We start from the raw sequence: 23,977 nt of genomic DNA, 5'->3' as shown, positions 1-23,977 counted from the left end.
AAATCAGTAAGTAAATTATACACTATGTTAGAAGGTGGTAGGTATGATGAGGAGAAATAAAGCAGAAGGGGCTTAGGGAAAGTGTATGCAGAGGGCTCAAAGAAGGTCTCAGAAAGGAGACACTTGAGCAGAGACCTGAAGGGATGAGGGTAAGCCAGGCAGAATTCTAGGGAAAAGCATTCCCAGCAGAAGGAACAGCAGGAGCTAAGGCCCCAAGGCAGAGACCAGCTGCGCAAATGAGAAACAAATAGACTTTACTCCTCACATCTTCATGACTCTTAAGCCTTAGAACTCAGAGTACTTAACATTAATTATTTTACTGTCTTTTAAGAATTCTCTTTTTTTAAAAGATGTCTTTATTATTTATTTGTTTATTTTATTTTTGGCTGCATCAGGTCTTAGTTGCGGCAGGCGGGATCTTCGTTGAGGTATGCGGGATCTTTCACTGTGGCGCACGGGCTTCTCTCTAGTAGTGGCGTGCAGGATTTTTCTTCTCTAGTTGTGGTGCTAAGGCTCCAGGGTTTGTAGGCTCTGTAGCTTGCGGCACACAGGCTCTCTAGTTGAGGTGCACAGGCTCAGTAGTTGTGGCGCGCGGTCTTAAGTTACCCTGCAGCATGTGAGATCTTAGTTCCCCAACCAGGGATCGAACCCCCCCATCCCCTGCATTGGAAGGCAGATTCTTTACCACTGGACTGCCAGAGAAGTCCCTGTCTTTTAAGAATTCTCTTTAAAAGTAACCCTAAAGCCTTTCATGCTTAAAACAGCCATCCAAAAGCACAAAACACTGTGTTTTGAGGGCACGTTTCTTGAGAAAATGGACACCCACTAACAAGCACACCTAAATAAAACTGCTGTGACTTTGATCTCAGGTAGGTCACATTCAGTAAGACACCTGCTGAAGGTAAAATTATAATTAGACAAATCAGTCATCCCAGGAAATGAGCTTCAGCATGTAGGTGGGGTTCCCGAGGCAGACTAGCATACAGGTGAGAGGAGGGAAGAAAAAAGCAGTCAATCTGCAAAAACGGAATTCTGAATCCACCCTCTCCCCACCTTCCCTACCAGATACTCTCAACCCTACCCAAATTAAACCTTCCAAGCCACTCATTTTCCATCAATATTCTTCTCTAAACACCCTCCCTCACTTAGGATGGTAACAAATCACCAGCTCTTTCATTTATCCTCCTGACTGTACTCCAGACACACTGGGTTCTTCCTATTTCTGCTTCAGGGCCTTTGCACCAGCTGTTTGCTCTGCCTAGAACTTCTGCTTCCCCATCACTCCTACTCAACCCAAGTATGACTCCCTCAGGAAACTTCCCTCCCATTCCATCAGAGTCCCTGTTGTACACTCTCGTGTCACTGCCAATGTTTCCTCCTCACACCTGGGCACTCACGCACCTGGGCACTCATACACCTGGCCACTCACACACCTGGGTGCTCACACACCTGGGCACTCACACACCTGCTCCCCTGCTAAGCTGTAAGCTCCATGCAGGTCGAGACTGTGTGAGTGGCCTCATCACTGCATCCAGGGCCCAGCCCAGTGCCTGACACCTGGAAGGTTCTCCAAATATATTTGTTCTGTGAATGACTATCCAAAACATCCTTACTATCTTTTTTTTTTTTACTCCATGCCACGGTGGAATACCAGCTCTCATCAGCTCACCACTAACTGCTTTCCCAGATTCCAGGCTCCTCTCGCTCCAATCCAGTCTGTAGTTGATACCTGCCAACTTATCTTCCTAAAATACCACCAGGACTCTCCTCTGCTTTGACTTATCACTCAGAAGGGTCTTAGCTCCTTTTCATGGTTTTCAAGTCCCTCCCTTACCGAATAACACCAACTGGATGCCATCTGGTTTCCCCTTTGCTTCCAGGTTCGGCCAGCCTCCTCAGTGTCCCAGGAGTTCTACTGGGCAACCCTTCACTTTCTGTGTATCTAAAGCCCACTTATCCTTAAAAGTCAAATTCAAGACACACTTCTCCATGGGACCCTTCATGTCCCACACGTCAATATCATACTTCCAGCCCTAGTATAGATTTAACTGTTCTCTTAAAATTTCACTTATGTTCATTTTGTATCACCCATAACAGGCTGACTAGTGTCAAAAAGAAGGAAAAGGTCACATTTACTGAACATCACTGGGTATTAGACATTTCGTGTGGTATAAGATATCTGCGTGCATGGTAAGCACTGTTAAAACATCCATTGAATTGACTGGCTCACATTTTCTTACGGGCAGCCTTTAATGGCCTATGTGCTTACTCTATGAAGTAGCCTTAAAGAAGAAAATAATAATGCCCCCACCCCCACCCCCCAAAAAAGAGTAACCAAAAATCCAAAATGCTCATGAGTCTGAGAAAGAACAGGCAGCTTCACTCTCCTTTCCCTATTACCAAATCAATCATTCAGGTTGCTGAAAACAGGAAATCTAATTGATTTTCCTGGGCCCTGTCCACTCTATGTGGGGAGCTGAACAAGCCACAGCAATCTGTGAAAACTGAGTAATGAAAAGCTGATTGTGGCTCCAGACTAGATAACCACAGACACGATCTCCAAATATGAAAACTTGCACCTGTCATCACAGACACCTTAGACACAACCCATCAGACTTTCAGAGCTAGAAGGAAGCTCAGCTATTTATTCTAATGGTCAAATGCTTGCGTCAAACATACAATTAACATATTCACTACCCAGGGTCTGCAGAATCCTTTCCTCACACTTCACTCAATTAAGAACTAAAAGTTCCTATGTAAGGAAACTATTTCTCAGTCAAGGTTGTCTCATTAATTTTGAAGATCTTTTTTAAAACATTATCCCTGCATGCACTGACACAACCAGAAATACCAGATTCATGTAATAACAAATATACATGTGGATTGTAGATGCTTTATTCTCAGCCCAAAAGTTTTAATTTATGGGGAAGTGGAAAATCTATTAGTAATTGGTATAAAAATTACAGATGTTTCTAAATATTTGGGTTCTAGGACTTCCCTGGTGGCACAGTGGTTAAGAATCCGCCTGCCAATGTAGGGAACATAGGTTCAGTCCCTGGTCCAGGAAGATCTCACATGCCTCAGAGCAGCTAAGCCCGTGAGCCACAACTACTGAGCCCTCCTGCCACAACTACTGAAGCCCACACGCCTAGAGCCCGTGCTCTGCAACAAGAGAAGCCACCGCAGTGAGAAGCCTGCGCACCGCAATGAAGAGTAGCCCCTGCTCACCACAACTAGAGAAAGCCTGCGTGCAGCAACGAAGACACAAGTCAAAAACAAAAATAAAATAAATAAAATTTTTAAAATAAATAAATAAATATTTGGGTTCTTACTGGCTCTTACTCGTTTATTTTCCTGCAAGAGGACTCTAACACAACCTATCACAAGAAATGGCAGCCAAATTGACCCAAGTGGTGTCAATGAATCTTTCGTGAAGAGATTGGCCAATAAACTAGAGCCAAACTCTTTGACAAATATTATACATGCAGAGAGACCCAAAATATTCCAGTTTAAGCCATTTTGTTCATCATTTTTAGCTGAACGTGCTTAGAAAACTAGCAACTTGATATGTCTAATAAGCCATGGGTTCCACTCAAGAGCAGCAGAATTTATTAAATGTAGGGAGAAATGGTACATTTTGTTGTCACTTTGCTATCCCAACCTCAGGCAGAAAGCACAAAATTATCTAACCATTTGAGGACAAAAGTGTAAACGTACACTGGTAAAGCCAACGCAGAGGTGGGCCTGTGCTGAAAACCACAACAGTCTCTGTCAGGAACTTGGCTTTGCTCAACTCAAGCAAATGGAAAAGCACAAGGAGGACCCAGTGATCTGTAAGCCAGTTGACACAAAATCACCACCCTTCCCTTGGGAAAAAAAACCTGTGTCGTTTTCAACTTTTCAATTATACCAGATGGGAAGCATTTTAAAACAACAATCAATTCACAATGAAACTTTTCAAAATAATAGTTTTTTTAAGTAAAGCAAGGTACATCTTGTTGAATATGCACACTTGTTTTCAGTAGCCTTGATGCTCACACTTGAAGAAAATGTTGTTTCAGAATATAAATACTGCTCATCTTTTGAAAACAACATTTAAAAGCAAGAAAAATGGTTTCCTAGAGAGCAGTTAGTCATACATTTACTCTTTTTTAAAAATTTATTTTATTGAAGTATAGTTGACTTACAATGTTGTGTTAGTCTCTGCTGTACAGCAAAGTGATTCAGTTATACATGCATATATATATTCTTCTGCACAGTCTTTTATTTATGGTTTATTAAAAGATACTGAATATAGTTCCCTGTGCTATACATAGGACCTTGTTGTTTATCCATTCTGTATCCAATAGTCTGCATCTGCTAATCCCAAACTCCCACACCCTCTCCCCCTTGGCAACTACAAGTCTGTTCTCTACATACATTTACTCTTAAACACAACTATCCAAATATTAAAATGGTAGTTAAACACAAGGTCACTTATCTTTCTCCCTCTGGCACGTGCACGCACGCATACACACACACACACACACACACACACACACAGTTCAGCATTTTCAAGCAGAAGGAAATCTCAAGAACTTTTAACCTGAAAACACACAAGAAGCTCAAGTTTTTTCACCACCATTCACAAAGGAAATTTGTGACTTAAGGGGATTGATCTGCTGTCAGCCTGGGGTCTGGTTTCCTTTATAGCTGTTCTTTGGTAGTCACCATAATGGCTGTGTCAATACTGATGTTTCCATGACATTGTCACAGCCTGCTATCCCTGGGTGCATGTAATGGCATAAAGGCATTCTAAAGGAAAGTTCTTCAGGGTTTGCCAGACAAAGATTTTAGAAAATAATGATTTGTTGAAGTTCTCATGATCCTCAAAAAATGGCTATTCAGATTCTTACAAAGGCTAAATCATAATAAACTAAATGTCTTCATCACATAACTCAACAAAAGAACTGCAAGTCTTCATTTTTGACTCATAATTTATTCCAACAAGGAATTTTAATGAGTAAATCCTGCCAGGCTTCCAAATCTAAGCTTCATTTTTGAAACACATCTTTATCAAGTGATGAGGATTATCTAAATTGAACTTAGCTCTTTCTGCTTGGACAGGCAAGCTGACTACCATGCTACCGGAAGTGCAAAGGGATTTATTTTCAGTTATGACCTTTAAAGATTTGAAAAGCTGTACGTGAAGGTCAACATCAAAAAAGAAAGAGAGAGAGAGAGAAGAAAAGAAGGAGGGAGGAAGCTGGTAGCTGTTTTCAGAGTAATCTCTGTCCAACCAAATAAATCAGTTTTCTAGTCAGCAAATGCAAATACAAATAATAAAAAGCCTTTTAAGGAAAACTGTTTTTCTTTCTCATTGTTTAAAACTTTCTAAGGACATTCTAAGTCATCATTTCATTTTTCTTTTAATTCCTCATAAGGCTTAGCACTATAGGATGACATAATAATAACAGCTAATATACTTGTTATTTTTCATGTTATCATGTGCCAGGCACTATTCTCAGTCCTTACATGTATTATTTCATTCAAACCTCACAGCAATCTATGAAGTAGATAGTAGTATTATCCTCATTTCACTGATGATGAGACTGAGGCAAAAGGTCACTAGTTAGTAAATGACAGAGCCACAGGATAATAATTATTAACACTCCAAAGCACTTTAAACTTTTGCAAGAGTTTTCTCAGCCATTATCTTCCTTTGGGTCTCACAATACTTTGATATTGACAGAATAACATAAGCATCAGTTTAATTTTACAAATGGAAAAACTAAGCCTCCAAAACTTTGACTTTTGCAAGGTAGGAAATGAAGGAATTGGCAAAGGAATCCAGATTTTCTGAGTCTATATTCTCTGCTTCTCTCACTATGCAGGCTTTCTTTCTCACTGTAGATCCTCAATACAAGTATTTTCAAAACAAATCTCTAGACTTCTCAAAGCATAATTCTAGCTCCAGAGGGTTAAAAATGTATATAATTCACCTTTTTACCTGCTGCGTCAGGTACAGTGCCTGGCACAGAGCACACTATGAGTCTGCATACTCCCCAGACACTCATCTTCCTCCACCAAACTCACTTCTCTATGTTCACGCTACCCTGCAGTCCTTGACCACCTTCAGAGCCACGGCTCATCCTCTCAAGTCATCACTTTGAGGAGGCCAGAGTCTATATAAATCCTCAATCCAGAACCCAAAAAGATATGAAAACTGAAAGCTTTACGTTTGACGCCAAAACTCACTTAATGACTATGGCAGTCCATCTTCAAGACAGCTCTCAGTGATCCCCGCCTCCCAGTATTCACACCCTTATACAGGGCCCACTCACTCCAAGGTTAGCTGGTGTGACCAACAAAATACCGCAGAAGTAACAGGATATTATATACGACTGTGGCTTCCATCTTGGGCCTTCTCTCTCTCTAAAATCGCTTGCTTTGTAGGGAAGCCAGTTGCCATGTTCTGAGGACACTCAGGAGCCTATGAAGAGGCTCATGTGGTGAGGAACCATGGCCTGCCAACATGCCCGTGAGTGGGCTTGGAAGCAGACCCACCATCCCCAGATTACCAATGCCTCAGGCACAGTTTGAGTGCAGCCTCAGAGAGACCCTGAACCAGAATCATTCAGTGAAGCTGCTCCTGGATTCCGGACCCACAGAATATGTTTGGGATAAATGTTTGTTCTTTTAAGCTGCTAAGTTTTGGATGTAACATGGCACACAGCAATAGATAACTAATACAGAGACAAAATCTATTATAAACTGGCAGAAGGCAACTTATAGTCTCTATTTACCCCACTTATTGTGAATATCCAAATGATGAGCTGTGAAAATATTACTGTGCTTGTTTTATGAGATATCACCCCAAACCTGGCCAGGGATATTGCATAATGGATGGTTTATATACCATATTACCTTGCTGGAATCTGAAATATTTTGAATCTTCAAACACACCTACCCCAAGGGTTTCATATAAGGCACTGCAAACCTATATTCACTTTTTCTAAAACTCCTTTCCTGATTAACCCCACCTCGGCATATAAGAAACATCATTTCTTATAAGAATGTCTATACCTCTTAGAATCTCCACCATATAATCCAATACTTGATTATGAACTGTATTGAATTGTTGTTTTATAAGTAAATATTTGTCTTTCCACCTAAAAGTTAAATTTCTTTTAACTTTTTAAACTTCTTTTAATTATGAGGCAAATTCCATTCCTCATATTAAACCTAAACTGTCATTTCTCATGACACCACCATTTTTAACTGACAGGATTAGTAAAATATTAAGACAGCAAACTTGTGTCTGTCTCTTCTTTCTTCCCCTCCTCCAATTTATTTTATCACCTAGGACTGCATTTGTTAGCATGGGGACTTTTTTGAATCATACTGGGGTACAATGATTTTAAAACCTCAAGCTTTTAAACATGACTTATATGTTCTGTATAATGTTCAGTTTGTAACTTTTTAAAGTGTGGGTATAGAGAGGGATAAGTAGGAAATATAAGAATTGGTTATTTGGGGAGCTTTTTTACTTACAGTATTTAAAAATGCAAGAGTCTAGATGTGAAATTATGTAAATTTCACTCAAATACTTATGAATCAAATCACTGTTGAACAAAAAATTTGTTGCTGTGTAATTATTGTCTTGTATGCATTTGAAAGAATTAAATATATCCATACTTATGTTTGAAGGAAAAAAAAAAAAGAAGGCAAGAGTGTTCCCTCTATTTCATCATCCTTACCAGAAATACTGGGTGCTAGTGGGTACACAAGCTCTGAATAAAATCTCCTAAAAGTGAGTTCATACAGCAATACCTACAATTACAGACACACAGCACTGGTCCAGACCCCCATACACCCACACACTCAAAACCTATTTATCGTCATATAACTACCCCAGAACATTATGTAAAAACAGCATCTGAAAGAAAAAGCTGGCTCTCTGAGGAATTCTGGAAAATTTGCACATCCTCCAAGTGCCCTTGTAAACAGCAGCAGATGCATGAAATAATCATTATGGGGGAAAGATCTATTAGCCTCCTGATGATTGGCCCATCTGAAACCTTTCAGCAAAAGAGCAATTTTACCTTTCTACTTTCCTCTCTTGTACCCTCCCTCAGGCAATAAGAAGGGTCACTAATCAGTTTTTAATTTTCTTTCCTGGAGAGATACCAGAATGGAGCTATAAGAATTCAGGATAAAGACTTTACAAATAAAGACCAAGGAAAAACTGAATGATAGGAGCTCTAAAACCATGGCCATAACCATAAATTATTCTAGGTCTTTTAAATAAATAAGCATTTTCAAAAAAGCAAACAAATTAAAATGCAATGCAGTTGGTATCATTCTGAAAAGAAATTCCACATAAGCAAACTCTTTTTCCAAATTGGGAGGGGGAAGAAAAAGATTCTTTAGGACAAAAGAGTCTCTCCTTCATAAAATCTACCCAGAAAGTTCCACAAATCCAAATGCCAAGACTGCAGAAGGCAATCAAGCCAGATGTAGGCCTAGAAGGACTTAATTTAAGGGGGTGTGGAGGGGGGGAGGAAACGGGGAAGGGTTGGAGCATGGAAGAGATGGGATTGGCAATAAACCTAGATGATTTTCAATAAATTCTGACCTCTTCCCCTATAATCAGCTCTCAGCCCTTCCTCCCTTGCAGGCTTCAAAGAAACTGAGGGTGGGTGAGCACTGAGAAATTACCAGACAGGAAACCAAGAGACAGGGTTCTAGGACCATGTGCTGGGCTCTGGCAAATCACTGCCCCTCCCTGGGTCCCTGTTCCCACAGCTGTGGAATGGGAGGACTGGATTAGATGATTCTAAATGCCCATGCCTAGTCTAGCTTGTAACTCATGTCATCTCTTCCACATTCTCCCCGGGTGTCTGCTGCATTTTGGAACAGCATCACAGGGCTGAATTAACTAAGGACGTGTGACCACACTCAGATTTGGTGCAGAGAACCAGACAGTTGAACTACTGGGCAAAGAATGAGTGGCTGGCAAAAAAAAAAGCAATGACAAGTAGAAACCAATTTGTGTGAAAGATTTTGACACACACAGCTGTGGCATTATCTAGATCCTAGGCGTTTGAAATTTTCTTCACAGAGGAAACTGTAGCCTGCATATCTACTGGGATTTGTCAAGTTTGAATACTACCAATTTTAAAATGCACAATCCAGACAAAAGCTGTAAAGTTTCTATTATGCCACTTTCAATACCACTAAGATTTGCTACCATTTCCCTCAGTCATAGGGAATTCAATTCCATGAAGCCACGGTTGCTCCCTAGGCTTTAACCTGCAATCACACTAGGAATCCTGGAAGTTCAAAGTTGAAAGGAAGTTATGGGGACTGGGGAGGGTGTGTGCATTCAGAAGTGGTCTTCTAGCTACCTGCATTATTTTCCCAGGAGGAAAACACTGCATATTGCACTCTCAGGACAAATCTCTAGCAAATTCTCAGTGTGTTGCCAAGTAATAGATGAAATCCACATACCTATTTAAATGACGTTAACTTTTTGAACATGCTACATCTTCACCTACCAAAACTAACAAAGAAAGTTATTCATAAAACATATGCTAATACTCTTTTCCAGCCTTCCATCAAGTGATTTACAGAAAGAGTCTGGAAGGACCAAAGGCGAGTCTGGAAGGACCAAAGGCAAATCCTTTACACAACATAAACAGCAACACTCAAAAGCTTATACAGGGCTTCCCTGGTGGCGCAGTGGTTGAGAGTCCGCCTGCCGACGCAGGAGACATGGGTTCATGCCCTGGTCCGGGAAGATCCCACATGCCGCGGAGCAACTAAGCTCGTGAGCCATGGCCGCTAGGCCTGCGTGTCCGGAGCCTGTGCTCCGCAACGGGAGAGGCCACAACAGTGAGAGGCCCGCATACCGCAAAAAAAAAAAAAAGCTTATACAGAAAAGATTTTGGAAATCTAAATATTCAACAACCAAGGTTTCAAGTTACAAAAGCAACAGCAGCATGACTAAAACAATCCTTCTATAAGTCTTTCTTCAAATATGACAAATATTTACTGAGCACCACCATGTGCCTGCCACTCTTCTAGGAGCTCAGGGATTTAGAAGTGAATAAAATATACAATACTTAACTGCTACCAGGAAGTTTACAGGAAATTTTGCTCAAAATATTAAATGTCAAATTTGTTTTAACTGGGAGTGTTTTCTCTGCTGAATTACACACACCTACCCTGCCAAGAAATTAGTAAAGCTAAACAAGATGCATAGATAGGCATGTCAATCAATGGAACAGAATTGGGAGTCCAGAAGTTAACCTTCATATTTATTGTCAATTGATTTTTTATAACAATGCCAAGACAATTCAATGGGAAAAAATCATTTTTTCAACAAATGAGCTGGGACCACTGGATATCCACACGCAAAAGAATGAAGAATGGATCACAGACCTAAATGTAAGAGCTAAAGCCATAAAACTCTTTAAAAATATACAAGTAAATCTCCATAACCTTGGCGTAGGCAATGGCTGCTCAGATATGACTCCAAAAGCTCAAGGAAACAAAAGGATAAATTGGACTCCATCAAAATTTAAAACTTTTGTACATGAAAGGACGCTGTCAAGAAAGTAAAAAAAAAAAAAAAACCCACAGGAGAAAACATTTTCAAATCAAGTATCTGACAAAAAACTTGTATACAGAATATATACATGTATATATATATTTTTTAAACACTTATACTCAATGATAAAAAGAAAAATAACCCAATTTTTTTAATTGGCAAAAAATAGATATTTCTCCAAAGAAGATATACAAATGGCCAATAAGGACATGAAAAGATGCTCAACGTCACTATTTTTCAGGAAAATGCAAATCAAAATGACAATGAGATACCACTTCACATCCAAATGGGTAGTTATCATCAAAAAGATTAAAACAAGTGTTGGAGAGAATGTGGGGAAATTGAAGCCCTTAGACATTGCTAGTGGGGATGTAGTAAAATGGTGCAGCCACTGTGGAAAACAGTTTGCAAGTTCCTCAAACTGTTAAACCTATGACCCAGCAATTCCACTCCTAGGTACATATGCAAGAGAAATTAAAACACATGTCCACATAAAGACTTACACATGAATCTTCATAGCAAAATTATTTATAATAGCCAAAGTCCATCAACTGATGAATGGACAAATATGGTATATCCATGCTATGGACTATTATTCAGCAAACAAAATGGCTGAAATACTGATACATACATTTTGAATGAACCTTGAAAACATTATGCAAAGTGAAGTCAGTCACAAAAGACCATATATTATATGAATCCATTTATATGAAATGTCCAGAATATGCAAATCTGTAGAGACAGAAAGATTAGTGGTTGCCTAGCAGGAGCAGGTAAGAGGGTTGGGAGGAAATGAGGAGTGACTGCTAATAAGTATAAGGTTTCTTTGTGGAGTAATGAAATGTTCTAAAATTGATCGTGGTGGTAATTGCACAACTCTGTAAATATATGAAAAGCCACTGAATTGCACACCTTAAATGGGTGAAACATATGGTATATGATTTACATCTCAATAAACCTGTTTTAAAAATTAAATGAGAAATTAAGGAGTCAAGGAGGTACACTATTTCTACCAGGGAACCTAGAAAGTAAAGAGGTGAAAGATGTCTTTTCTTTCTCAGATTCATTGCTTATGTCGATCTGGAAGTACTTTTCTTATTCAGATTAATTCACCCAGTCAACAATCGTTCATTGATTCCTTAGGAACTCGGCTTGACTTGGGGATCCCATAAAAAAGATACAGTCCCCTCCCTCAAGGCTTTCCATCTCTAATAACAACAGCTCCCTCTCATTAGGCACAGGGCTCAGTGTTTCACGTGCAGTATCTCAGGATAAGCTGGAGAGCTTGACCCTAATTTTACAGATGAGGAAGCTGACTCTGAGGGTAAGTGACTTGACCACATTTACAGCACTAACACATGGAAAGGAGACCTGAAGCCAGATTTATCTATGACCTAGACCCATTCTCTCTTCATCTTACTATACTGCTCCCAGGGCAAGGTGGGCAGGAAAGTACGGAAACTCCTGCAATGAAATGCAGGCCTGATTCAGGCCAGGAGAGGGCCTCTCCAGTGCTTCACCAAGGAGAAGTCTTCAGAGAAGGTGGCATTTGAGCAGAACCCTGCTTGATGAGAGCTAGAACTTCACTTAAACAAGAGGAGGTGGGGTGGGGCTTTCCGGGCAGAAAAAGACCAGGGTGAGAGGGAGTGTGGAGAATTCAGACTAGAAAGCAGCTCAGTCTGGCTAGAATCCGTGAGAGGTATATGGTAGCAGTGGGAGGAAGGTCAGATAGAGGTGGGGTCCGATCATGAAAGGCCATCATGCTCAGGAATATAAACTAAGCCACGGAGCTTGAGAAGCCATGGGAGTATCCAAGCCAGGGTGAGAAAGGCCATGCTAGAGGCAGTCACAGGGGATCATACTGGTGGCTACTACAGGTGTCCAGCTGAGAACTGAGAGTGGTCCAGATCAGGGCTGGAGCAATCAGAGGAGGGGAGAAAAGATCAATCTGGAATATATTTAAGAGGTGGAACTACAACACCTGGAAGGCTATGGAAATCTAAGGAGAGCCCAGGTGCCAGAATCCTGACCAGAGGGGCAGAGGGCCAAGAGCACCCACAACTCCTACCTTTCCTCCTGACTGAACCCCTCCCCCAGTTGCCAGTTGCCATGGAAAAAAGGATTCCACCCCCACCTAGTCCCAGGGAGAATCTGTTGCCCTAAAGGTGACCCCATTGCCATTATAGCTCAAGAATGGCCACAAGACTTGTTCTGCTAAAAGACACAAGTGAAAGTCTGATGGGGAACTTGGGGAGGAGGAGTCTTCTCTCCTTTCTAAAGAAGAACCTGTCTCTACTCCCAACTCACCTATTGCCATGTGCAAATATTGTCTCTAGAACCATTACTCACCTGCATATGAATGACCCTGTCTCCCAAGAAGACAGAGCCCAGATGAGATGGAGAGAAGCTGGGAACCTGATGTGAACAAATAAACTTCCTCACGTTAAGGGAATCTGCAATGGGATCTCTGCAACCAAGAATCAAAGCATCTTAACTGATGAAGACGGAGAGTGGCCTCATTCGCCAAACCAGGCAGCACAAGAAGAGAGAGTCTGGAGCGAACAGAAGGGCTTAGACATCTAGTGTGACCTCCAGTAGGCAATCAGAAATACAAGTCAGATAAGAGTGAGGAAGTCTGGACTAGGGGTACAGATGTGAAGTTACAGCATCCCAGTGGTAGCTGAGGCAATGTGAATAAAAATACAGAGATCTGAAAAGTCACTGGTATCTATGGATATCAAACCACCACTGTTCCCCCACTTCTAACAACCACCCATGCCTCTCAGAGAGCCAGTGTCACTTTGAGGAGGGGTGGGGGATTAGATATCCCAAACTGGAATTCAGAAGAAAACATTATTAGCTAATAGGGGCTTCCCTGGTGGCACAGTGGTTGAGAGTCCGCCTGCCGATGCAGGGGACACAGGTTCGTGCCCTGGTCCGGGAAGATCCCACATGCCACAGAGCGGCTGGGCCTGTGAGCCATGGCCGCTAAGCCTGTGCTTCCGGAGCCTGTGCTCCGCAACAGGAGAGGCCACAGCAGTGAGAGGCCCACGTACCGCAAAGAAAAAAAAAAAAGTTATAAATTATTAGCAAATAATAGATCACACATAATGATAGCTATCATTTTTTGAGCACCTTTTATCCTATGTGCCTAAAATTCTTTTCTCAAATTTGCAGTCATCCCATGAGGCAGTTATCACACTCCTCAGCTTACAAATGAGGAAAGGGAGGCTAGTTCAAAGAAGAGTCCTGTGGTCCATTGCAAGACCAACAATTTCATGGTTAACCAGGATCTAAACACAGGGCAGGACAGGGGAAGGGGAGAGAGTGAAGATGACCACATAGCACCCCAGTTAGGAGGCTGGTTGGTGCAAAGTGGGAGCAGTGAAGATGGTGGATAAAAACCAATTTTGACAAGTGATAATTAAGGCAGCAGAGGCTCCAAGACCACTTCTCAAACACGGCTCTGAATGAAGGGCAAAGTGGGACATGAGTGGTTTAAAAACTCAAACAGTCTCTGTGGGCTAACTCAGGAACTTGACCCCCATTCACGTCACTGTTCCCACGAAAAGCTGTATTCTACACAAGGTACTTTCTACCCAACTTGCAGGACGCTGTGCCCACAGAGTCGGTAGCACTCAGCATCACTAACTGTGCTTCCTCATGTGCTCAGAACGTGGCATTTCTCGACAATCTACTGCCATATTTGGTTCCCTCCTTGGTCTCAGTCGGCTGATTCCTGCTCTGCCATCTGACCTTTTGGTCACTGACCATGGGGGCTAGCACTCAGCACCTCTCGGGTTTCCCTGCCTGCCACAATCTCCCTTGTTTTAACTTCCACTTGGCATGTCAGTATCCTTGAAAACAAACTTCTTACCCCTTTGGGAGCCACTGCCAGACCCTCTCATGACTTCAGCAATTACTGGGAGAGGCTCTGCAGAGAGCCATCTCAGCCTTTGGGAATTCAGCAAGAGTGTTTAGTTACAGAGAAATGGATTAACAACAGGCGGCACTAAGGAAAAGTGACTGTTTCACTTTAAAAAAAAAAAGAAAAAAAACAAAACAGGAAATCATGGTTCAGAGGGCACAGGAATGCAATCCACATTTCTGAGAATGCTACAGACTCTCCCAAGTGTGGTAACAGGCTTTTTGAGTCACAAACTAAACTGGCTGGTTCCTGACCTTAACACACCTAGTCGAGACCCAAACAAGTGATAACAGAGGCCTGGTTAAACTTAACATATGAGACTTAGAAACAAATCTTGCTATGCAGGAGCAAACGTCAGTTACTCTTACCACCCAAAGCAGGCTAACCAGGAGCATTATGTATAAGCTGTACGTGTAGCTAAAATATCAGAGACAAAGCTCGGTCAAAGCAGTCAACCCCAGAGAAGCTGCAGGGTTATGACAAATCTGATGTCTGATGTGTCCTGTTTATAACAGGCTTGCAAAAAAATACATTGTACATCGGAATGAAAAACTTAACATTTGTCATAAAAACCCAGTATTTAACTTCTTGACCTTGTGTTTTCCATTATGCCTTAGAGCAGTGTCAGATGAGGTTCCGGAGTAAAATGGGTGGTACAGCAAGATTAAAAATTATACCAATGGTCCCCGATTGTGTAAACCCACACTGTGAAACCAACTGATACTGTGCTCCAATGGTTTACAGAATAGGAGACAAGGAAGAAAAGCAAAGTGTGAGGATCTATTATCCATTTGTGAAATACGCCCTTCTTCCAAAAGACTCTCAAGCCATAAGGGGAAAGTTACACTTTTTAAAAAGAGAGAGAGAGGGAAGGATTCAGTAGTTACTTCTACACTACAAAGATGTTGGTAACTCATGTTTTCTAAAATGGTCGCTAGTCAGCTCTTCAACGCGCTACGTGCACTCAGTCCACTGTACCATCTCATTTTCTACCCATTATCAATATAAAAATTAGAGTATCTTGGCAACAGATTTTTTACAGTGAGATTCTCTTTATTCTAGGTATTTTCGAGTAAAAACAAAATGGCAAAGGAACCTCATTATCCAGAAGATTTTCAATATGGCCTATTCCAACGGTAACACTCCATTCATTCTTCTATTCAAATTACAGTGAATAAGCATCTATTACATGTGGTGTACAGCTCTAGCTTCTGGGGATCACGGGCAAGGGCTTTCAGGCTTCTGGGGGAAGCAGACGTGTCCAGAAATAATGCCTGCAGTGTGGTAAGGGCTATAACAAGAAGCGTGCAAGACACTGACAAGCACTTAACTTTGCCAGGGCATGCTGGGTCTAAGCCTTTCTATCAGATGGGACGCTCGGTTCAAGTCTTAAAGGATGAACTCAGATGAGCATGTGCTTAGGGAAACACAAAATAGTACCACTCAGTGGGAATCCCAAGCATAATAAGGCACAAGCAAGTCTGGTATGTTTGGGAGACTGAGCAGTTGTGCATTCCCATACAGAGCAAGTCGTTTGGGTAGGCACACAGAACTGCTGAAGGTCTAGAGCAGGTAGGGTGGCAAATCAGATGTGAAGTGTGGACTTTATATGCAGACAGGAATGAAGCACTAAAAGAAGAAGGAGAGGATGAGGAACGGAGGAGAAAGAATCTAGACCAATTTTCTGAGGGCTTACCACATGCAAGGCACCTTGAACTTATGAAGTGGGTATGACTTTGTTCCCATTTTACAGATGGGGAAATTGAGATTCAGAGAAGAAAAGTATCTTTCTGGAGGCCCCACAGCTAATAAGTAATCAGTGGAGCCAAAATGTAAATCCAGGTGGTCTGATGCTACAGCCCATGTTTTTCATCACTTCAGTATATTGCTCCTAGTCTAAGAATATTAAGCAAGTTGAAGATACAGATTTCATATTGTTTTCACTGACCTATAAGGCACATGACTCACTCCTCCAAAAGAGAAAAAAGAAGGCATCCAGAAGTCAGTTTGCATCCAGTGTGTACCAAATAAAGAAGAATAAAGGAAACTGCTACCCTCCACAGCAGTGGTTCTCAAATGAGGGTGATTTTGTCCATCAGGGGACATTTGGCAACATCAAGGCATATTTTTGGTTGTTAGAACTAGCCAAGAGGTGCTACTGGCATCTCATGGGCAGAGGCTACAAATACTGCTAATTATCCTGCCATGGAGCAGACAGCATCCCACAACAAAGAACCGTCTGGCCCGACTAAGATACAACCTGACACGAACCACTGAAGAAAAGATGAGTTTCCCATCTTGTTTTGTAATAAAAATAACCAACCATTGTCCATACAGCTAATGGACAGTTGAGTCTGGACTTTTGACCCTGCAACTTAGATTTAACTCTATCACTGTCTGCTACGGTCTGAACGTTTGTGCCCTCCTGAAATTCTTATGTCAGAAACTTAATTCCCAAGGTAATGTTTTTTAGGAGGTGGGGCCTTTGAGATTAGCACTCTTTTTTTTTTTTTTGCGGTACGCGGGCCTCTCACTGCTGTGGCCTCTCCTGTTGCGGAGCACAGGCTCAGGTTGCGCAGGCCCAGCGGCCATGGCTCATGGGCCTAGCCGCTCCGCGGCATGTGGGATCTTCCCGGACCAGGAACCCATGTCCCCTGCATCGGCAGGCGGACTCTCAACCACTGTGCCACCAGGGAAGCCCTAGCGCCCTTATTTTTAAAAAAGGCCAAAAGAGCTCCTTAGGCCCTTTTGCCACATGAGGATACAACAAGTTCTCAACCTGGAAGAGGGCCCTCACCTGACCATGCTGGCACCCTGATCTCAGACTTCCAGCCTCTAGAACTATGAGAAATAAATTTCTCTTGTTTATGAGCCACCAAGCCTGTGGTATTTTCTTATAGCAACCTGAACAGACTAAGACACCACCCATGCTCAAAAGAAACAAAAGCTCTGCATTAGTTTAAGTTTAGTTCAAAGTTCGTTTAAGCTTAACATTACAGAATTCAAGGACAATTACATTAACGGGGCTGCAAAAAGTGTGATTCACCATCAACCAAGAAAAGTTTAAGGCCCTATAAAAGGATAGCTAGCCATTACCCACTAGAGGTAACACACAATTCTTTCCCCATTATATTGCTTTTAAATCACTTTTAAACCATAAATGATAAATGACATTTTTAATAATTTTTTTTCAAGAAAAACTTCTTGTAAAATTGAGGGGGCATTTAAGTCTGAAAATGTAATGTATAACATGGTATTTATAGGTGATAAGGCTATATTGTATAATTGAAATTTGCTAAGAGAACTGAACTGTTCTCAACAACAAAAAAAGGTAAATATATGAGGCGATAGACATGTTAATTAATTCAATGGTGGGATGGTGGGAATCCTTTCACAACATATACGTATATTATATCATCACGTTGCACACTCTAAATATATTACAGTTTCATTTTCAATTATACCTCAATAAAGCTGAAAAAAATACTTTCAATCATTTTTTAAAAACAAAAAAATATGAAGGAGCATTTATACAGTAGCTGATCTTGAAGTCACAACATGGATATCATATTGAAATTTTAGAAACCTAGATGCAGTGTGGAAGAGGGGTACTTCTATCCCAGTCACATCTAATTTACTAACCAGTCAAGACCCACAGCCAATCTTACATTAACAGAAATGTTGGCGTATGACTACTCGCTTCAACCTACGTTTATAAGGTCCCTGACTGTGTACCTTATGTAGTTGATATTAAAAGATATAGATATATACTTAATATGATTTGTGAAAAACTATTGTTTTTCACTTTTTACAAATTTTCTCAGATGTTTTCTTTACCAGTCCAAATGGAGTGAAAATTACAATCCTTGGTAAGGGAGACGCATATAATTTAAGTCCCCAACTTCTGATTTTCTAGTTTATTAGGAAGTTTCTGATCAAAATTTCAAAATTGACTAATAATATTCCCTCAGGAACCTCAGGATGATTTGGAAATAACTTCATTTAAAAGTTAATGGATGAATTTAACTTTGTGAATTGTATGATATATCTCAATAAAGCAGTTTTTTTTAAGTTAATGGAGTTTCCATCTTGCTGTCATATTGGTTTCATTAATTTAGTCAAATACACTGAGGGAAAAATAAGCACCTCAGTGTTTATTACATTACTACTCAGAGGACTAAAATCTTGCTGAAATGAAAATACTAACCTAGCTCATATTTGCAGCAGCAATTATGAGAACTAAATCATCAAACCTTGTGATTTTTTTCTCTAAAAATCTTTTGCTAATCAAATGACAACTTATAAAAGTAGTCTGAGCCACATCCAAGTTTTGCTTTCTAAGAGAACAAAAAGAAGGATCTCTACCTCCCCCAGGACATAACAAAAGTTTCCCTGAACAAACACTGCTCAAAAAACCATGAGACCAACCACAGCAGAAATTCTTACTAAAATAAACAACAGAGATAGCAGCAGAGAACAAACAGCTAAAAGCTATTGTGTGGCTCGACACACAACCAATAACATTCAGTTTATATAAACTTGGGTTTTTAAATCTTGCATAGGGCTCAAACTACAAACTGCACGCAAAAGACTTTCTGCTTGACAAGGTGAGGTTAGCTCTAAAGCAATTTAAGAAGGCAAATTGCTACATCACATTACTATGAATACAGACACTGGGTTTTATTTTTCTAATTATTTTTGAAACAGGAAATTATTTTCCATTTAAATGCTACTCATCTTAACACATAAGATGTGTAACTATTGTCTTCAGGCTGAAATGCTTTTCATGGGAACAAACACATCAATTATTTTTTTTTAAGTCGATGAAAAACTTTGATCTGAGTTGCAGAAAAACCACTTCATAACTAACTTTTCAATGAGCAATTTGGTGCTTAAAGAAATCCAGAGAGTGTTTTCCAAAATAGCACGCAGAAAAAAATGTTTTACCAAGCTTCTCTCATATGTTTTCTACTTAAATTTACTACAATTAATCTTCTTTAACCTACAATGCATTATTATAACAGTAATGCCAGCAAATTCTTAAGTAACCATTTAGGAATCAGTAAAATTCCTTCCATTAAGGGATGAAATATGTGAATAATTTTAACACAAAATTAGATATCTTCATTTGAGACAGAATGTGAAAAGGGGTCATCTCAAAATAAATATTAGGTAATATTTTTGAAAAAAGATTTTTCTATTTTAATTTCAGGGAAAAATGTCACATGCTTACTTTCGACTTTAATTAGTGATAATCAAAATTATCAAGAGTACTATCCTGGGGGGAAAGCACTGTAATAGTAGTTATTGGCTATTAAGTTTGGAGTAATTGCTTACTATTTCATTTACAAACTAAAGTAGGAGTTAAAGAAAATAATAATAAAGCAGGAGTTAAAGAAAATGCCAAGTATGTACAGAACAATAATATACATATATTCATTCAATGTTTGAATACCATCTACGTGCAAGATGTTGTTCATACGTTATACCATTTGTAAATATATATATATGTGTTTAATTTAGTACATACCACAAGCAGATAGGTGCTTAACACATGCATTTTATGGTAGCATGGTAGTTACAGATAATGTGGTTAACTTCAGCAGATATCTGTGTTACACATATGGCCATCAAAATAATTGTGGCATGCTTTTGTGACACTGAAAGAGGGCAAGCCTGTTGCAAAATGATTACTTCCAACAAAAGCATGATTAAATTATTGTTCAGTTAAATGGCACATATCCAAAATAACAGCATTATAAAGTTGCTATTGCATTTGAATCCCTCACCAATTTTCAACCTATTTGTAAAACAAGATAAGCACCATCAGGATATAAAAAGTAATTATGGATCAGGATTTTTAATTCATGGTTCTTTGACAAAATTATTCCATTTGATTCCGAGTCTTGGCTGCTCTCGTGACAGAATAATGTACATGTTTCACAACTGACAGGAGTAGGGCTTTCATGATTAAATAGGAAGCTCACACACCAGATGACTTTAGAAAGAGTTCTATGCTTTTTTAGTAACAGACCATCAGTTATCTTTCTGTAATTGTTTCGAAGCCAAAGAGAATCTATGCATTATCAAAAATGCTTGATTTTTTTTACTTTTGTCTATTTTGTGCTCACAGTACTCCAAAGAAGGTTACTTCATCTTGTAAAGTAAGTTCTTTTCCTGATTTCATAGTGGTGGGGGGGATTGGGAGTTGGAACATAAAAAGCTAAAAATATACAATGAACACTCCCCCCCCAAGAGTCTTTTATCGTCCTTGAAAGGAAGCACTAAATGAGAATCTGATTGACTTGGTTATTACAGTTACAGGAGAAAAATATTCAAAACAATTTCCTAAAGGGTTAACTGTGTCTTGTGGCTTTAATTGATCATTTTTGCCCTATTTCAATGGCAAAAAAAAAAAAATTGACAGCTGTGAAATTAAAATTCTGTACACCGTAATAACAAAGCTGAAGCTTTTGGCCAAGAACATTTACTCTAGTGTGCATAAAGCTATGTAAAATCTGATTCACACAAGGAAATGCCCACAGCCTACGCCATTAGGATTAACTTCTGAGATGACAAGACTAGGACAAGACAATTGGCAGCCTGAACTTGATTTCTCAGACAGCCTCCTTGGCAGGGGGAGGGGGACGGTTTCCCTTCATCAGACTCAGCTTCTGAGGTATCTAAAATGCCTAAATGATTTAAAACTGAAGGAGAAAGGGAAACAAAACACTCGGGATTACGATCATCTCTAGGTAGCTACGTTGTTGCGAGAGAAAAACTAGCGCGCAGGCGCGCCGGTCAGGTTGTCAACCGTAAACATAAGAGCTCGCCAAAATTAAGGAAGTGAATGTCTGCAAGCTCCCACAGCCTTTTTGTTTGGGTTCTCTAGGTTAATACCAGTAATTGCATTATAATGACCTACGAAGAGGCGCAAAGTTATTACCTCGTTTGGAGAGATGTTTACTTAAATGTTGGGATAAACCAGGTTGCTTTTGGAAAAGGAAATTATTTTCCGGCCAAATGTAGCATTACCTAACCGCAAATACAGGCGACACAATCACAACCACCCAATAAATGTGTTTCAACGAGTGAATTATTTTACTTCCCCAATAATCCTATCAAGAAAAAAAGATCTTCAACAAAGCCGAGGGAGATCGTGCCTTCAACACTGTATGCTGCCCGTACAATCAATTCTGCGCCTCTTTGGGAGCTGGGGGGCCTTAAACGCTTTTGGAGGAAAACGACGTAGGGAAGTTTGGGTCTCAGCTGCAGGACGGTGGATTGCAGCTAAGAACTGGTGCATGGACCCTCCTACAAGGCGTCAAACTTACTTTCCTTTATGAAGGACTCAAAGTTAACTCACCCTGACACGTCCACCCTCCACCTGAGCGCGGGGGGCAGCTGCCGTTCGTTCCTACCGCGCAGAGACGCCACCGCCGTCCGCCCCGCCCGGGTGACAGCCCTGGGACAAAGCCGCGGAACCCCCGAGCCTGCCCGGCTACGCACCCCGTACCCCGAACATGCCTCCGGCCCGCGCCTACCTTGATGCCCTGCTGCTGGGTGGTGAGGGTTAACTTGGATTCATTCAGAAGCAAAACTTCGCAGTAAAATTCTTCCGGAACAGCGCAGAAACAGCCCATGTCGGCTGTGGCCGGCCTCAGCCAGGGGAGAAAGCTGCGACCCAGGCGCCGAGCCGCCCCCTCCCCTCAAGCGCGAGGCATTAAGTTATTGTCCGCACCGCGGCGAGGGCCAGAGGACCAGTTCCCGGCGGGGTCCAGCGCGGCGCGGACCAGCCGCCCAGCGCGGACGTAAGGTAAGGAGGGCGGGGAAGCCCGGGAGAGAGTCAGCGCCCGCGAGCCGCCAGGGAAGCGCCGGAGGAACTGGGCTCAGAGGGCGGCGGCGCGTCCCCGCGCATCCTGCGGCTCCGGCTCCTCCGAAGGCGGGGGTGACGCGGCCCCAACCGCAGCCCTGGGGACGACAAAAATCTCCTGTCAAAGGGGACAAGAGGCAAGAAAAGGGAGAGACGAGCGCTCTAGGCCGTCCCCTTACTTGGAAGCCCCTAGAAGCTCTGCAGCCGCCTCCACCCACGCCCGCCTGGAGCGCTACAGCCACGCACCGGCTTCCTCTCCGCCTCCGGGGTCCCCAGCGGACGCGCACTTCCAGCTCCGACCCCACCCCGCAGCCCCCGGTCCGGTCCGCCGACTGAGGAACACTCGGCTGTTCCTTTGTGTCAGGGGTACCCACGACGTCCCGGCCCCACTGCAGGGGCAGTGGCGAGGGTCGTCACTCAGTCGGCTACCTCCACCTCCCCAACCCGCGGGCACCGAGAAGCCCGAAAAGGGTCGGAAAGGGCTTCGGGCTCCTTACCACGCGACCGGCGAGTGGAGGTCAGCTCGTCGCGGGGCGCAGCTCCCGTCTGGGGATCCCCGAGTTCATCACGGGGTTACGTGTGGCCAAGTTGAAGCTTTCCGTCCGAGAACCCCCTGCCCGGGCGGCGGAGTGCTGCTTCCCCGGGAGATTCAAAGAAGCGAGCAGTCGGGGGACTTGCGGGCGGAGGAGCGGGCGCCCCGGCTGGGAACGCGGCCGGCAGGCTGGTGGCTTTTGCCCTGCGCGCGCCAGGCCGCAGCGGCTCCCGGGAAAGTTCTCTTGGCGGTGCAAGGGATGGCGCCCCGGGCGGGAGTAACCCAGGTGCAGCTGGGCCGGGCCCGGGCGTCTGCAAAAGGCCCTGGAGCGAAGCGGGGACCCAGTGGCCGGGAAGGGGGCGCCCCTTCTGGGCGGGGTCTCGGCCGGGGATGGAGGGTGGAGCGGAGGTGGTCAAATGGCGAGGTGCGGAGAGGTCCGCACAGGAACCTGCGCGACGCAGGAGCGGGTCCGCCTAGCCGTCGCGGGCCCTGGCCCGGCTCGCTGTATCGGTTTCCCGGGGAGACCCTGGAGGCTTGCTCTAGGAAGGCAGGCGCAGCAAGGGTCGGACTCTGGCTCTCCGCGCTCCCAGTCCCACGCCCTCCGCGGGACCGGCTGTGTCCAGGATTGGCGGGCACAATAGCTCTGAGGCTGCAGTGCCCCCTGGTGGGAACTCGTGTCCGTGCACAAGCAACCGAGGCTGAGCAGCGGGTGAGGCGAGGCTGAGGCAGCGGGTGAGGCAAGTCCCCCGCTGGCCTTCGGAGCAGGTGCAGTTTGTACACTCCAGCTGGGAACCAGAAGCAAGTTAATGCAAGTGAAATAGGAGACACAAGGGGAGGACGCGGGCCAGGGTGGACGGTAGGCCTCCCAGAAATCTTCTCTACTTTACGTTGAGTATTAGAAAGAGCGAGAGTTTGGATATCAGACGGTTTTGAGTTCTCTCCTCTACCACTTTTAAACTACGGAGCCCAAGTGCGAAAAATTTGCTTAAAGCCTAGGACGCTACTACCTAAAAAAACAAAAATCACCTGGCATCCACAGCAATTAGAATG

At 42.5% G+C, this 23,977-nt stretch overlaps 1 protein-coding gene and 1 pseudogene across 8 annotated transcripts in view; one reads left to right on the top strand and one right to left on the bottom strand.

The window, feature by feature from the left end:
• Nucleotides 1–23,541, bottom strand: part of EPB41L4A (erythrocyte membrane protein band 4.1 like 4A) — a 268,976-nt gene extending 245,435 nt beyond the window's left edge. For 3 of the 8 annotated variants that reach the window (XM_059062177.2, XM_067031456.1, XM_067031458.1), the window contains exons 1-2: nucleotides 22,893–23,519; nucleotides 22,067–22,493 (exon numbers count right to left, since the gene is read on the bottom strand). In XM_059062177.2, coding sequence (XP_058918160.1) covers nucleotides 22,067–22,165 — 99 coding nt within the window. In that variant the 5' untranslated portion in view covers nucleotides 22,166–22,493; nucleotides 22,893–23,519. Of the gene's footprint in view, nucleotides 1–22,066; nucleotides 22,494–22,892 lie in introns of all 8 variants that reach the window. The other 5 variants (XM_067031451.1, XM_067031453.1, XM_067031452.1 and 2 more) reach the window with 3 other exon arrangements.
• Nucleotides 22,750–23,404, top strand: LOC136793996 (uncharacterized; annotated as a pseudogene).
• Nucleotides 23,542–23,977: the final 436 nt, after the last annotated feature.

The sequence above is a fragment of the Kogia breviceps genome, chromosome 4 (assembly GCF_026419965.1).
Source record: "Kogia breviceps isolate mKogBre1 chromosome 4, mKogBre1 haplotype 1, whole genome shotgun sequence".
Taxonomy (NCBI): domain Eukaryota; kingdom Metazoa; phylum Chordata; class Mammalia; order Artiodactyla; family Physeteridae; genus Kogia; species Kogia breviceps.
This window is presented reverse-complemented; position numbering and strand designations above follow the sequence as displayed.